The 12,206-nt window shown below is 45.2% G+C and overlaps 1 protein-coding gene across 1 annotated transcript in view; it reads right to left on the bottom strand.

Annotated features, from left to right (window-relative positions):
- The window catches only part of LOC144769777 (putative DBH-like monooxygenase protein 2), a 364,487-nt gene that overhangs the window by 154,482 nt on the left and 197,799 nt on the right, over positions 1 to 12,206 (bottom strand). The window contains exon 10 of the mRNA XM_078653960.1: positions 9,772 to 9,831. Within this exon, the coding sequence (XP_078510086.1) occupies positions 9,772 to 9,831 (60 nt within the window). The remainder of the gene's footprint in view (positions 1 to 9,771; positions 9,832 to 12,206) is intronic.

The following is a 12,206-nucleotide window of genomic DNA, read 5'->3' as shown; positions in this document are numbered from 1 at the left end:
TGCCAAGTGAATAACTAAAGAATTCTCTGTGAGGGGTTATTCAGTTCTGTACCTGGAAGTTAGGATGAATGAGGAATGGTATCTCTTTCTCTGCTCTCGATATTCCAGGCTGCCTGCGAGGGCTGCCCAGAAACGCCGGTGCTGGGTCTCTCGGCTTGAGATAGCAGCACGTCTCTCAGCGCGTCAGGAAGGCGGGGCTGCTGCCAGCGGGGTCTGCTTCTGCTCTCGGCTTCGGCAAGTATGGCTGCTCCGTCTTGTCACCACGCGTGTGTTTGCATAGGGCAAGATCGGCAATATTTATACCTTAAAGGTGCCGAGATTGACGTAAGGATGGACATAGATACGTCAATAAAGATGTCATACGACTTGCTCGTTAGCACATTCTTTACTAAAGTTCTCTGTGAAATCAAAACAATGGCCGCACGGATTTTCCAGGTTGTCATAGGTTTGATTTGTTATGAGAACGTCGTATGCCTTATCAGGGGCTGGAGGAATGTCGCTTGTCTAATTAGATCTCAAGCGTTATGACCTAATCAGATAACACGTTCCTGTGCCGTAGTGTGACTGCGTCAGATAACGGTATCTGCATCATGGGGGCTGTTCTTGCCTCATGGGCTGACTGTTAGTTAACTTGATAGTTAGTTTAACCAGAATAGGGTCAGGAATAGGGGGATCGATTCAGAACCTATAGGAATACATGACAGGCGGTGGGCGTGTCCGTGGGCGTGGCCACCGGGGGAGGAGGAACCAGCTAAGGTGCGTGGAGAATGCTGGTCCTCGCAGTCCCCCGGCTCGCTGATGGTATTTGCCCCTAGCCTCTACCCTGGGGACTCTAGCTGGGAGCGTTTGGATAGTCCTGCCGATTGCAGGACGCGCTCACACCAGCGAGTCCTCGTTGAGGGGAGGCGGCGGCCAGACAAACAGGGTTTGATGTTAGGCGGACTTTCCTTTCGTCGTGAAGACAGCAAAGCAGCAGGTGCGTGGAGAATGCTGGTCCTCGCAGTCCCCCGGCTCGCTGATGGTATTTTTCCCCTAGCCTCTACCCTGGGGACTCTAGCTGGGAGCGTTTGGATAGTCCTGCCGATTGCAGGACGCGCTCACACCAGCGAGTCCTCGTTGAGGGGAGGCGGCGGCCAGACAAACAGGGTTTGATGTTAGGCGGACTTTCCTTTCGTCGTGAAGACAGCAAAGCAGCACACTTCACAGACAGCTGAATGAGCGGCACCCGCGAAGCGGGTGTCGCGAAAGGTTAAATGCAGGTAGGCGGTGGGCGTGTCCGTGGGCATGGCCACCGGGGGAAGAGGAACCAGCTAAGGTGCGTGGAGAATGCTGGTCCTCGCAGTCCCCCGGCTCGCTGATGGTATTTGCCCCTAGCCTCTACCCTGGGGACTCTAGCTAGGAGCGTTTGGATAGTCCTGCCGATTGCAGGACGCGCTCACACCAGCGAGTCCTCGTTGAGGGGAGGCGGTGGCCGGACAAACAGGGTTTGATGTTAGGCAGACTTTCCTTTCGTCGTGAAGACAGCAAAGCAGCACACTTCACAGACAGCTGAATGAGCGGCACCCGCGAAGCGGGTGTCGCGAAAGGTTAAATGCAGGTAGGCGGTGGGCGTGTCCGTGGGCGTGGCCGCCGGGGGAAGAGGAACCAGCTAAGGTGCGTGGAGAATGCTGGTCCTCGCAGTCCCCCGGCTCACTGATGGTATTTGCCCCTAGCCTCTACCCTGGGGACTCTAGCTGGGAGCGTTTGGATAGTCCTGCCGATTGCAGGACGCGCTCACACCAGCGAGTCCTTGTTGAGGGGAGGCGGCGGCCAGACAAACAGGGTTTGATGTTAGGCGGACTTTCCTTTCGTCGTGAAGACAGCAAAGCAGCACACTTCACAGACAGCTGAATGAGCGGCACCTCCACATAGTAGTAAGTCACTCACTTCTCCTGCCTGCTGACCAGCGACCATCCAAGTTGGCAGGCTACAGTACGGCACACCAGCGGGATACAAAAACCCTTACCAAATGGCTCGTCCATTCACAAAACACTTCCTGTTTTACTCTCCTTTAGTAATAATTGTCCAAAGTGAAGGTCTAAATAAATGAGGCATTAACATGTTTGTTTGAAATAGTTTTAACCAATATTTGTGTACATGCTCGTCTTGTTAGTAAATACTTTTTGAGTTTTGTATTTCTACAAGTACATCTTACCTATAAAAAATAAATGAAATTCCAATTGAAGCGTACAGGCCTCAATCTAAGTGTAGGATAATAGAGCACTGCTAAGTGAAAGCGTGTATCCCCCAATTTTTTTGAAATGATCAGTAATTAATTGCATGGCGTATATTTATCTCCAGCATGCTTTGAGCTCATAGTGGTGCCATCACCGAAAGCCTGTTTTCAGTCTGCATCTCAGCCTTAAAAGAGTGGTGAATGAATCTCCAAGCTCATTAAAATCTATTGGTATCTCCTAGCAATCTTGTTGACTGAATCTGAACTGTGGCTATTTTCCATCACACCTTTATCAAAGACAATGCCCCATAGTTTGGGAATTTCAAAGAATTTCTGTGAGAACACTCACAATTTCTCCCTCATACTGCTTTCTAATCCTTACTTGGTACAGTAAGCAAAAAGATGTACAACTCAATAGGAAAAGACCCAAAAATAAATGAAAACTGGCCAAAAACCTGAACCTGAACCACTAGTTTGAGAGTCTTTAATGAAGCAGTAGAGTGACATTGGAGTGTCCATGGACCCGATCGTCCAAATACTGATGGCTTTTATGATGTGGCACAATCTACAAAGGGAAACAGAAAACATGATGCTAAGTGAAATTATTGGCAAGTAAAAAGAATTTCATGATCTAATTGAAAGAGTCACAGAAACCAAATGTGAGAAAGTCATCCTTTTTGCCCTGATCACTCCCATTTTTCGCTTGGTACTGGTGGTAACTGACCCTGACTGTGCCCTGGGCTCTGCTTATTGGGCCCTGGGCCAGTGCTCTGCTGTAAAGGTATTGGTCTAATTACAATTGCCACTGACAGACCCTGTAAGTCCCTAGGACTAGAGGGATTCCACCTACCTATAAGTTTCCAGTATATATTAAGCATAAACATTATAAAATATGTTTCATATGCCCTGGTGAGGGAAAAACTGCTGATTACATTTTCCCTATTGTAGTGAATGGCTCCATAGGCTAACATTGTAATATATTATTTAAACATAAATATTGATAGGAGCCATGTAAAAAAATATACTTCAAGGTATCAAACTAATAATTAGAATAAACACAACTTGCCACTGTTGGATGTGTAATACCTATTATAGGAAAGAAGCTATTACACTCTCAGGCTGTGTCAGTGTTGCCTGTTGAGGAGTGTAGTGTCCTGTAAGAGAACACAATAGGTTTCCTATGGGCGGAGAAGTACAAGCTACAGAGCAGATGGCAGGAATGGGGTGAGGGTTAGCCAAACTGGTCTTCAAGGGGAGAATGTCACTTTAGTATGGCACAGGCCCACCCCTACAGCCGGCTTTTTCAGCCACACAGGAGCTTCTGTAAATAGATTAGAGAGAGAGTTGGAAAGGGAGTGTTAAGGAAAATTAGCTCCACCAGTATGTTGGGTTACCCTCATCCAGCTCCTCTGGAGAGAATTCCTCCATTCTGGATTTTGAAAGAATTATGCTTTCTGGGATAGGAATATACTACAATTTGGAGTAAGGGGTCATACACCTGGGTGGTACCCTGCATCCCATTGGCCAGGGGTGCCCCCCTGCGTGACACCCAGGAACCATGGATAAATATGGGAGAGCTGCATAGCTCCTCAGTTCCGCTGCTTGAAGAAACAAGAAGAGAAGACTGCCCTGCTGACGCCCTGGCCTGCACCAAGCGGACTACACTCACCAGGACTGCTCCTGCGCCACACTGTGGGATTCAGCACCAGAATGACTCTGTAGGCCCAAGGGGTGGACTCCCTGCAAACTACAGGTTAACAGATCCCACCTGCATCCCCTCCACCAAGAGTCCCCATCCTGGAGTGCATCCAATAGTCTATTTAAGGATTTGGCCAGGTGCATTATGGGAATTGTAGTGCAGACTTCCCATGGAGACTCCAGACCCTTGGATTTGTGTTTTAGGCAATCTGAACCCTCAGGAAGGACTTCAGGAAGAAGTTCCAGAAGTTTGGAGCAACTTTTGGGAAAAGCTCAATGAAGTGACAAACCCTACATCTAGAGTCAACATGGCTACCTTTATTCTCGAGCTGGCCTGGATTTTGTTGTGTACCATTTTAGGACCCTACGTAATTTTCCCGATTCATGCCCTTATATAGGTATAAACCACTATGTCCTTATATAGGCATAAGAATCATAACCATATTTAGGCATAGCTCATGCAGTCCAAATATGGCAGGGCTACTTCCACTAGTTCCGAAAATCTACAACGATTTCTTGGAAAACTCGGCTGCAGCAGCTAGGAACTTCCCCTTGCTCGAGAACTGACTTGTCCAATAACTCATGGAGTTTTCAAACAACTGAGACTCTTTTATGACGTTATTATGTCCATCTTTACATCAAACTCGGCAACTTCACGGTATAAATATGCCCACACTTGCCTCAGCAAGCACACGGTAGTTTGGAGCAGTTCGACTATCTACTTGCCCGACGCATCCTGCTACTGCAAGTGCCGAAGGAAGCCGACCCTCCAGCAGACGCACTGAGAGAGACGCTGTCTTTTCTCCTGCCGATAAATCCAGCTCCAGTGTTTCCAAGGTACCCTTGCGGGTTGTTGGGAAATCGAGTCCTGAGCCTGACCGTCTTCATTCCAAATACAGAGTACAGGTATAGAGCTGATTAGACCCTAAGAGAAATCTTAGACACATTCTTGGCAAAAGAATACTATATTTATTCTACACCTCACTTACTTCTTCCCTCGTACTAAGCTAAGGTTAGGTACATCGGAGTAGGCGTATTTTAGAAGCACCAGTTGAGAACTTTTAGCCTCTGTTATTTATGTATGTATTTATTTATGGTTTAGGAACCATACAATGCTCTTACAGTATTATTTTATTCTACTCTTTCTACTGTATGCATTATGTTTTACAACCAGTTTTACGATTGTAGCAGTTCATTTCTTATGCTTGAGAAAGAAGACTGTTCAATAAATCCTTTTATTGCAAACGCCCGTCTATCTATTTTCTCTGTACCTCTGGTGAAACGAAGAATGCACGATTGACTGAGTGAAATATCTATCTATTGTTTCCACGACTCTGAAGATCAGTTTTATCTTGGAGGAAACAAAGTTGTCATGTTTATGCGGTTGTCAGAAACTAATCCCTTCTTGTTTATTCGAGAAAGTTTCCATTGTCCTCTGAGGTAGCTGGCACTCACAATTAAGTCTAGTATATTTCGATAGAGACCTAGTAGACAGAAGTCCTACGTCACATCTATAGGATATATTATTCCAATGCGCAGAGCCTATTGGCAATATAGGAACTACAATACAATTTCAGGCTCATCCCACTGAATGCTCAAGAGCTCCAGACTTCCAGGATTTGACCCAAGCTTGCTGAAATCCAAGCCAGTGAACCTGTACCGAATCCAGCCTGACAAAGTGCCTTGCTGGTCATTGAGGGAAAAAGCTCCAGAAAAATGATTTAGTGTGAAGGTCAAATTTTGACTCAGGCCTTCCACTTAGGACCTGATTATGAGTTTGGCAGTCTTCCTGCGGGCCACCATGCCAGTGCCCTGCAGGAAAACTGCCAAACTCGAAGTCAGACTACCTGCCGAATAACTGGATTAATTCTGGCAGGCAGTGTGTGCTGCGGTGGTCCCAGGCCAGTGCCTTTCTAAGGCTCAAAGAAGCCTTAGAAATGCACAATCGTTGGATCACCACAGCATGCACCTGCACAGGAAGAAATGCACCATGAAGTGCATTTCTTCCTGTGCAGGAACAGAGGGTGCAGAAAGACAGGGGGGCACACCATGTGTTCATTACGATGGTGGCCAGTAATGATAGATACTGAAATGGCTATCAGATCAATTGTTTTACAAAATCGACTTGCCCTTGACATTCTATTGGCAAAGGAGGGTGGAGTCTGTGGTATGTTAAAATCTCAACATTACTCTACGTATATTCCTGATAAAAGTCAAGGGATAGAAGGGTATATTAAAAACATATCAGAATTACATACAGAACTGATCTCACTGGAGGTTGACGGTGTTTTGGAGAGACTGGATAAGAGTTTCTCCTCAAAAGGTAAATGGTTTAACACCTGTGGAAGTAGTTTACTAGGAAAAATATTAATACCATTCGTTTCCATAGCAATGATAGCTTTAATGCTAATGCTATAAGAATAAGAGAAGAAGGGATGAGGTGGCAGAAACAGATAATAAAAGAAATGTGAAAAAGAGAAAGAGAGAAGAAAGAGAGCCAGAAGAAATGAAAGGAGAATATTACAAAATGATGAAAGGTTTAGATGAAAAGGGATATAAGGACTCAGAGCTGTCAATTAAAGATACCACACGGTATGGTAGGTATTTTATGATGGCTCTAGGAAGCCATCAAAGGGGAGATTGATGGAGCGAGGTTTCATAAAGGGGAAACTTGCTCGGAAGCAACACTCTCATAATATGTACTAACAGTAAGTAGAAATAAAAATGAATATGCATTACACATATGCACAAATGGGAAAAAGCCTTGCACAAACGTAGACTAATGTAAACTAACAAAAATGAACTAAAACCTACACTTCTGTAAGTACGGAAGATGAAAGAAAAAGTACGCATGCGCAACTGATGCAATCCACTTCACAAATTCTAACTTATGGCGCTTTCAGCGTAAAAGCTAGGTAATAATAACTGGGAATAGTAATGGGAGGAGGAACACAGTGAAAACAACATTGTCATATAATTAATAAATTTCATTTACATTTACTGTAGTATGGAGGACTCAAACCTAATTTTGTCTGATGCTGTGCTGATTGGGAGGGGGAAGAGAAAAAGAAGAGCACGTCAGAGCTGACAGAGTTGAGCAAAAGTGTGTGATCAGCAAGCAAGCATGCCTGAAGGTGGAGGACATTGGTCACGGAACATTTGTCAGTCTGCCGAAGAGTATGGATGGATCATGGGAATGGACATCCCTTCCTCCGAAGATGCTGAGATGCTGAATAAACTTTATTGATTTAAAACATTTGGATATATTATGAATAGAGGATTTAAAAACCTGTGAGAATGGAAATTATGAGAAAGAGATGTCAGATGTTTGGGGTGAAGTCACCTGAGGGTGATAGAACCACCTACTGGTATAGTCAATCTGCTGTTCGAAAATGCGATTTGTTGCCATTTTGGTGGGATGGATATGGAATTTCTTTTGCTATAATTGGGGTATCTTTAGGGGTGTAGCTTAGAACTTGCAGGGAGGCTAGCTGTTCTTGTCCTTAACCTGTCCTGGGTCCTGTCTCTTTGTCCCTTGATCATATCTCAAGAGACCCTCACCATTCCCTTGGCCAAGGGGTGGTTTTCCTACAGACTTATTGGGGTCAGTATTTTCGGTACATGCAAATATACATTTCTGAAATCTTTGTCCTTTCACTTATCTACTCCAACAAATATATTGTTCCATGAATAATATTTACTGAAACTGCTGTCTCTTATTCTATCACCTCAAATAAATGGTTATCGTACTTATTGATGTGAGCGAGAACGTGTGACGATTACATTTAAATATGGCTTTCTCTCCTCGAATGAATTCATTGTTTGTATTTGGGCCATTGCACAATTGAGCATTATAGAATTAATAAGAATAATATTGATAAAACTTTATTAATCGAACAAAGAGTGTTTTTTATTCAAAATAATCAATAGAAAAGTTCGATCATGTCATATCATTGCCATCAAGTCTTCAACTAATTGGTCCATCGACCAAGTAGGGGGAAAGTTGATTAGAAGGTTAGATAATTATGAGAAAATTTGAATAGGAACTAATAATTGACATTGGTAACTGAAATTCGAAACACAATTGACCCCCAGTGCCTTAGGGATATGGGTGAATGTGTATGGGCCATTTATGAGATATTGTAAGAGTTAATCCCTGAGCAAATAGTTGGGTTTTGCGCTGGATCACCACTGATCAAAAAGAATGGTTGAAGCTTCATAATCCTGGGAATTCTCGAGAGAGTTGTCAATATGATTCCAATGTTTGTTAAGAAATTCCGCTTGATGAAATTGTGTTTGACTCTGCTGCACCGGGTCAGTCCAACTGTGCCAATGTTGATTCCAATGTCAAGTCGGGGGAGATTCTTGTTTGAGTTCGCTCTTCTCGTGTCAGAGTTAAGCCTAAGCATCTTGATGGTTTTGTATGTTCTTAAGTTCTTGTTTTTGTTTTGTTTTTGCTAAGGGAAGAGATGTATTGTATCTCTGTATACTCTGCATTTCTTAGACATGTTGTATTTCATAGATGTGTTGTATCTCTGAATACTCTGTATTTCTTAGACGTGTTGTATTTCATAGATGTGTTGTATCTCTGTATACTCTGTATTTCTTAGACTTGTTGTATTTCATAGATGTGTTGTATCTATGTATACTTCGTATTTCTTAGATGTGTTGTATTTCTGCATATACTCTGTATTTCATAGTGTACATTCCTTATGGAATGCTTGCTGTTCCCAGGTAACTTGCTTCTTGTGAGGAGGGGGATTCTGGAATGGCATAGAGGGCAATTGACTGAGGGAGCAGCTGTCAGACCATCAAGGGCCGTGGTATGTTACCATTAAACACACTTAGTTCATGCTGTGGGAGTCCTGTGCTTACAAAACATGGGTCCAACAGAAGAGAAGCCCAAAGGGTGACTAATTGGTTTACTACCCATGACTCTCTAAGACAGAAAAAACAATGAGTAGGAAGAAAGAACTTGGAAATGACACCAGGCCAAATCCTGCATGAACATGCATTATTTCATGAGTGGTCTGTTTTAAAGTCATAAAGATTTTTGAAAACATGTTCTGATCCCCACTCACAACTTGAAACAGTGCTGTTTCCGTGGTGCATCTTACTATTCCCTAAAAGTGACAAACATCTCATATGAAATCTTTTGAAAGAATAGAAAGATCCTCTGACTAATGCATCAACCTCTGAAGGGATAGTATTGTTCAAATTCAACATTGTTTCTGGAAGCCTCTAGGACACATTTTTTTTTTTTAAGTTGCATAGAAATCTACTATCTCCTTATGGCCATGCATAGGCTGTAAGACCCTAACTGAGTTACATTTTTTATTAGTGTACATAGTTAGGGAATATTTGTGTGGATCACATGTTTAGCAGAACATCGCATGACACTACGTTTTTCTGTTGCTCAATGACTGTGACCATGGAATTGGTGCATTTTTCCTTTGCTCTTTTTGTTTTTAAGAAGTTGCAAGATATATGGAGACAAAGGGCCAGATGTACTAAAAGGCTGATCGCAAATGGTGGTATCAAAATTGTGCACTGACGTTTGCGACCAGCCTTTAATTTTGTGATTTTGAGTCGCAGGAGGGCCTTTCCTCATTGCAAACCATTTGCCATCTTCTTCGTCGGTACCTGATCCAGAGTTTCAATCACATGGGATTGAAAACTTTTGATGTACACCATTCCACACTACAATTAGGAGGAAACAGCCCTTTCACACCCCTTGCTGAAATAGCTTTCGACATTTAACCGAAAGCTGACTCTTAAAGCAAACACACAGCTGATAATGTTCCTTTCATGCTCTTAATAATGGCGAATGAGAGTGTGTTTTTAAAAAATGAACTTACCAATGTTACATTGTGACGTCCTAATGTGTTGTAGGTGCAAACCGTCTGCAACTCATCTCCCTGCAATGAGAGAATAAAGAAATTGCTTATTACCAAATCGAGGCATACATTTTGAAGAATTCGGTGTGTCTGAACCCTATAGGGCATATTCACAAGGAGCTATCGCCGATTTACCGGCACTTTATCTCAGTAAAGTTGCAATAAACTCATTGCCTTATTCCCAAGCTGGTGTAAATAGCCCATATTGCAGTTTACCAGCAATACCAGCCACAAAAAACATCGCCGCAGATGACCCCAGCAACTATTGCTAATAAGATGCAGAGTAGGCGTTCCAGTGCAAAAAGCAGCAAAAACATCACTCCGCAACATTCTCAACGAACAGCCAGATCGGCTATAAGAACACAAAACAGGCCTTAAGGCGCGTTAGCAGGAGGAAACTAGCACCTGCTCTGACCTGGTGTAAAGTCGGACGGCAGCCTGCACCACAAAAGGGAGACCAGCCCACAGCCACACCTGAAGAACAACAGATGTCATGGATCCACTGAACATGGGGGCCTGACACCCAAGAGGGCCTAATAACCACCCCCACCTTTCCCCAGACACATACCGCCCCCCCCCAGATCAACACTGAGGCAGCGCAGACCAAGACAGCGACCCACTGAAAATGCACCAACCTCACAGACCCAACACCAGAGAATGCCATTGCCTACTATACACCCAAAGGGACATCCATCGCCCACAGGCTGAAGGCACCAACACAGCGGACAACCAACATTCCACCACCGACAAAGCTGCTGGCCGTGATGCACCTGTTGGCCTCTGGCACCCGCCAAACAACATCCACCTGACATGGAGCAGTCACACAGCCAGGCCAATACAAGTCCCCTACAATGGTCATGGATGACACCATCAGCATGGTACCCCACTAACTACACTTCACACACTGCACAGGCACAGCTGGAGACCAAGTGTGGTGTGTACACCACAGCTGGCTTCACGCACGTGTCAGGGGGCAATTGACTGCACACATGTCCTACCAGTGGCCCTTGACAACAAGAAGCGCAATAGGAAGAGCACATATCTCACCAATGTGCAGGCAACAGTGGACCACTTTGGAATCACCGCCAACGCTGCAGCCAACCACCCAGGTAGTGTGCATGATACCTACACCTCCCGACAGTCCATCATCCATCTGCGCCACCAGGATGGCACCCACGGAAATGCTCTGCCTGTTTGCCAATACCAAATGCACACACCACACATCTCAACTCCACAATTATTCAACTCACAACACAGGAAATGCACACGTCACAAGCTCACACACAACATGCACACCCACCAGACACGACAGCACAACTCACAGTGGGAACCTAGACCAGCCATGGACATGAGCCATCAACGGCATGGCACCTCGGACAAACAATAGCAGAATGTCGGCAGAGGTGGGGACCAGGCATGTGCGAAGGAGGCAAGGGACTGATGAATGACAATGTACACAATGCCAAGTGTATCGTGGATGTGCTGGCCACACTGCAGTAAGCAGGCCACACACATGTACATGGAGACACACACCGCTGGTGTTTGGAGTGCAGTGGACGCAACCATGTCACCCCAGTGGGCAAGTACGCAGAACTGTAGCCTGTTACATCCCCCCGTAAGCGTGAGCCAGACCAGCGTAGGGGTGTGAATAAAAGGCACATAGCTCTTGGGCGTGGTCCTCTCCTGGAAAGCCCAACGTCTCTGCCAGGGCGGCGCCTCACACCCCGCCACAAGGCCAATGCCGTGAGCGGTGTTGCCAGCGAACCTGTGTGCCTGCTGCACCCCAGGACGCTGCTCCCCGAACCAGTCCTGCCCACCCCTGCGCACCCAGGCCTCAATGCCCACCTACTGAAACTGGTGTGTCGAAGAGGGCCCACTACATGCAGGTGCAATCTTCAAGCCCGAGGCTTTCGACCTTGGCAGCCTCATCAAACCATTACACACTCCACAACCCAGGCCCGCAGTACTCCTTTCTCATTGACGTACTCCACCTGCATGCACAGTAGACAAGCAGGTCACACATTTGGAACTGAGTCTTGAGTACACAATGGCAGAGCACATGAATCATGGCTGAGTGTATGTCACTATGCACCCTTCGTTGTGGTGGCGAGAGGCCATAGTTACATCACAGCCACAAGATTCTGTAGACCCATACGGACTACTGCTCTTGGACTACGCTGCGCTTGAGTAGGTCACAAAATTGGAACTGCACATCGATTATTCAAAGGTTGAGTACAAATCATTGCACGCAAGGAGAGGTGTAAGAGGATGACACATTGTATTTGGGTGGAAAAAAGGATCATCATCATGGAGGTGATCGAACATTTCCGACAACTGCCCTGATGTCACTAACCCTGTTCAACACCAGCCTGCACCATGTGGTGCCGCTAACCCTG

Source organism: Lissotriton helveticus, chromosome 7 (genome assembly GCF_964261635.1).
Source record: "Lissotriton helveticus chromosome 7, aLisHel1.1, whole genome shotgun sequence".
NCBI lineage: Eukaryota > Metazoa > Chordata > Amphibia > Caudata > Salamandridae > Lissotriton > Lissotriton helveticus.
Note: the sequence above shows the minus strand (reverse complement) of the source record. Positions and strands in the feature narration are given on the sequence as shown.